The sequence below is a fragment of the Protobothrops mucrosquamatus genome, unplaced genomic scaffold (genome assembly GCF_001527695.2).
Source record: "Protobothrops mucrosquamatus isolate PMUCROS unplaced genomic scaffold, P.Mucros_1.0 scaffold3155, whole genome shotgun sequence".
Lineage (NCBI taxonomy): Eukaryota > Metazoa > Chordata > Lepidosauria > Squamata > Viperidae > Protobothrops > Protobothrops mucrosquamatus.
Genome location: NW_015389155.1, coordinates 528 through 3499, shown reverse-complemented (window position 1 = coordinate 3499; position 2972 = coordinate 528). Strand labels below are relative to the sequence as shown.

General features: G+C 46.7%; 1 protein-coding gene across 1 annotated transcript in view; it reads left to right on the top strand.

The window, feature by feature from the left end:
- Positions 1 to 2581, top strand: part of LOC107297138 (transient receptor potential cation channel subfamily V member 1) — a gene marked incomplete at its 3' end in the record, with an annotated part of 17603 nt that extends 15022 nt beyond the window's left edge. Inside the window, exons 6-7 of the mRNA XM_015826496.1 lie at positions 656 to 820; positions 2486 to 2581. Of these exons, the coding sequence (XP_015681982.1) occupies positions 656 to 820; positions 2486 to 2581 (261 nt within the window). The remainder of the gene's footprint in view (positions 1 to 655; positions 821 to 2485) is intronic.
- Between the last annotated feature and the right edge of the window lie 391 nt (positions 2582 to 2972).

The window sequence follows — 2972 nt, the reverse complement described above, 5'->3', positions numbered from 1 at the left end:
AGCCAGCTGGGTGACTTTGGGCCAATCACCAGGAGACGGTGAGTTCTAGTCCCGCCTTAGGCATGAAAGCCGATTGGATGACTTTGGACCAATCACCAGGAGACGGTGAGTTCTAGTCCCGCCTTAGGTATGAAAGCCGGCTGGGTGGCGTTGGGCCAATCACCAGGAGACGGTGAGTTCTAGTCCCGCCTTAGGCATGAAAGCCGGCTGGGTGACTTTGGGCCAATCACCAGGAGACGGTGAGTTCTAGTCCCGCCTTAGCCATGAAAGCCAGCTGGGTGACTTTGGGCCAATCACCAGGAGACAGGGAATTCTAGTCCTCCTTTAGGCACGGTGACGGTGAGTGTTAATTCCCTCTTAACTACGAAAGCCAAGCCGGGTGACTTTGGACCAATCACCAGGAGACAATGAATTCTAGTCTCACCTTAGGTGTAAAAGCCAGCTGGATGAGTGTGGGCCTGTCTCTCTCTGTCTCTCTCTCTCTTTTAGCCCAGCCCACCTCACAGGGGTGTTGTGGTGGGGAAACGAGGAGAAAAGCGTGTCGAATTATGTTCGCCTTGAATTATTTGTAAAAAAAAAAAAAAGAATAAAGGCACGATGCCAATAAATAGATAAATGAATAGAAAATAAATCCTCGGGGGTCTTTCCTTCCTAGAACCGCCACGAGATGCTCCTGGTTGAACCCCTCAACCAACTCCTGCAGGATAAATGGGACAGATTTGTGAAGCACCTCTTCTACTTCAACTTCTTCACCTACACGGTGCATATCCTGATCCTCACCGTCGCTGCCTACTACAGACCCACCAAGAAGGAAGGAACGGTGAGACCACCCCTCATTTAGCTTCCAGGGTTTGATTTTTTTCTCTCTCTCTTAAGTCCTCGACTTACGACCATATTTGAGCCCGACATTTCCGTCGCTAAGCAAGACAGTGGGTTACCTGAGTCTCGTCCCATTTTACCACCTTTCTTCCCACCGTTGTTCCTCCATCATCCCAGGGTCACACCTGATCACCCTTTGCGACCTTCCCAGACGGATCCCGACAAGCGAATTCAAAGGGGAGGAAGCTGGACTCGTTTAATGACCATGTAAAGTCCTCAATGTACGACGACCCCGATTGAGCCCAAAGCTTCCGTTGCTAAGCAGAATTAGTCGGCTAAGTGAATTTTGATCTGTTTTACGATCTTTCTCGCTACAGGTTGTTAAGTGAGTCCCCGCAGTTGTGAAGTTAGTCACACAGTCGTTAAGTCAATCTGGCGTCCCCCCTCCCAGATTCAGGTTGCAAAAGGGGAACATGTGAGCCCCAGATCACTGCGACCGTCATAAATAGGAGCCCAGCCTCTGAATTTATGATCACATAACCACGGGGATGCGGCAATGGTCGTAAGTGTGAAAAACGGCCACAAGTTACCCTTTGCGATGTCGTAACTTTGAACGGTTGCCAAACGAATGGTCATAAGCCGAGGACCACCTGTGATTCACTGAGCAACTGCAGCGATTCGCTTAACAGCTGTGGCAAGAAAGGCCGTAAAATGGGGCAAAACTCAGTTAACAAATGTCTCACTTAGCAACATAAAATTTGGGGCTCCGTCGTGGTCGTAAGTCGAGGACTATCTGAATTTGAAAATAACAACAAATAATAATCAAGGAGAGAAGCAACCTAGAACTAAGGAGAAACTTCCTGACAGTGAGAACAATTAACCAGTGGAACAACCTGCCTCCAGAAGCGGTGAATGCTCCAACACTGGAAGTTTTTAAGAAGAGACTGGACAGCCGTTTGTCTGAAATGGGGTAGGGTTCCTGCCTGAGCAGGGGGTTGGACTAGATGACCTCCAACGTTCCTTCCAACATCATCATCATCATCATCATCATCATCATCATCATCATCATCATCATCATCATCATCATTATTATTATTATTATTATTATTATTATTATTGTTATTATTATTATTATTATTATTATTATGGATCATCGCACAGTCAGCCAGATGTTCAGACCAGATTTGGCATTTTTGTCTACCTATTGAGTTCTCACCAAGGACCTAGAATAGGCAGATGTGGATATTATTATTATCATTATCATTATCATTATCAATCATTATCATTATCATTATTATTATTAATCGCACTGTCAGCCAGATGTTCAGACTGGATTTGGCATTTTGTCTACCTATCGAGTCCTTCCCAAGGACCTGGGATAGGCAGATGTGGATGTTTTATGGTATTACAGATCTCGTCGCAGGATGGAAGCAGTTCCTAGTAAGGTCGCCTTTTGCAATTGACTGATGGCGAATTTGTCAATGCCGATGATGGTGTTCAAGTGGTACTCCAATGGTTTTGTTGTTGTTATTATTATTATTATTAATAGTAATATTAATATTAATATTCATCAGAGCTCATTCCCAAGCTGATCCAGTTTTCCCTTTTGGTGGTCCTGATGGGTTTGAATTTTCACGGTGTGTCTCTGCTTGCTCTCTGTTCACAGCCTCCATTTACCTTTCGCCACACGAGCGGCGAGTATTTCCGGGTCACCGGGGAGATCCTCAGCGTGTTGGGAGGCGCCTACTTCTTCTTCAGAGGGGTAAGTGTTCGGACCGGGCCCCCAGAGACCCCCCCACCCACCCTATCCACCCCAAAACATGGGAGCGCAAAAGAGAGAAGGGCGCTTGGGACTCATCCATTCCTGCCTATGGCATCCAAAGCTTGCAAAGATACAGAATCCTTGACTTATGGCCACAATCGTTGCTAAGTGAGACAGTTCTTAAGTGAGTTGTGCCCCAACGGAGGTGGGAAAGAGGCAGTGGTGGGATTCAAATAGGTGAAGAACCGGTTCTCTGTGTGGATGCCGTTTCCGGAAGTCCATTCTGGGCCTGGGCAACAAAAAATTAGCTACCGTTTCTGCCGAAGTGGTGCAAACTGGCTGAATCCCACCACGAGATGGATGGATGGATGGATGGATAGGTAAGTAGGTA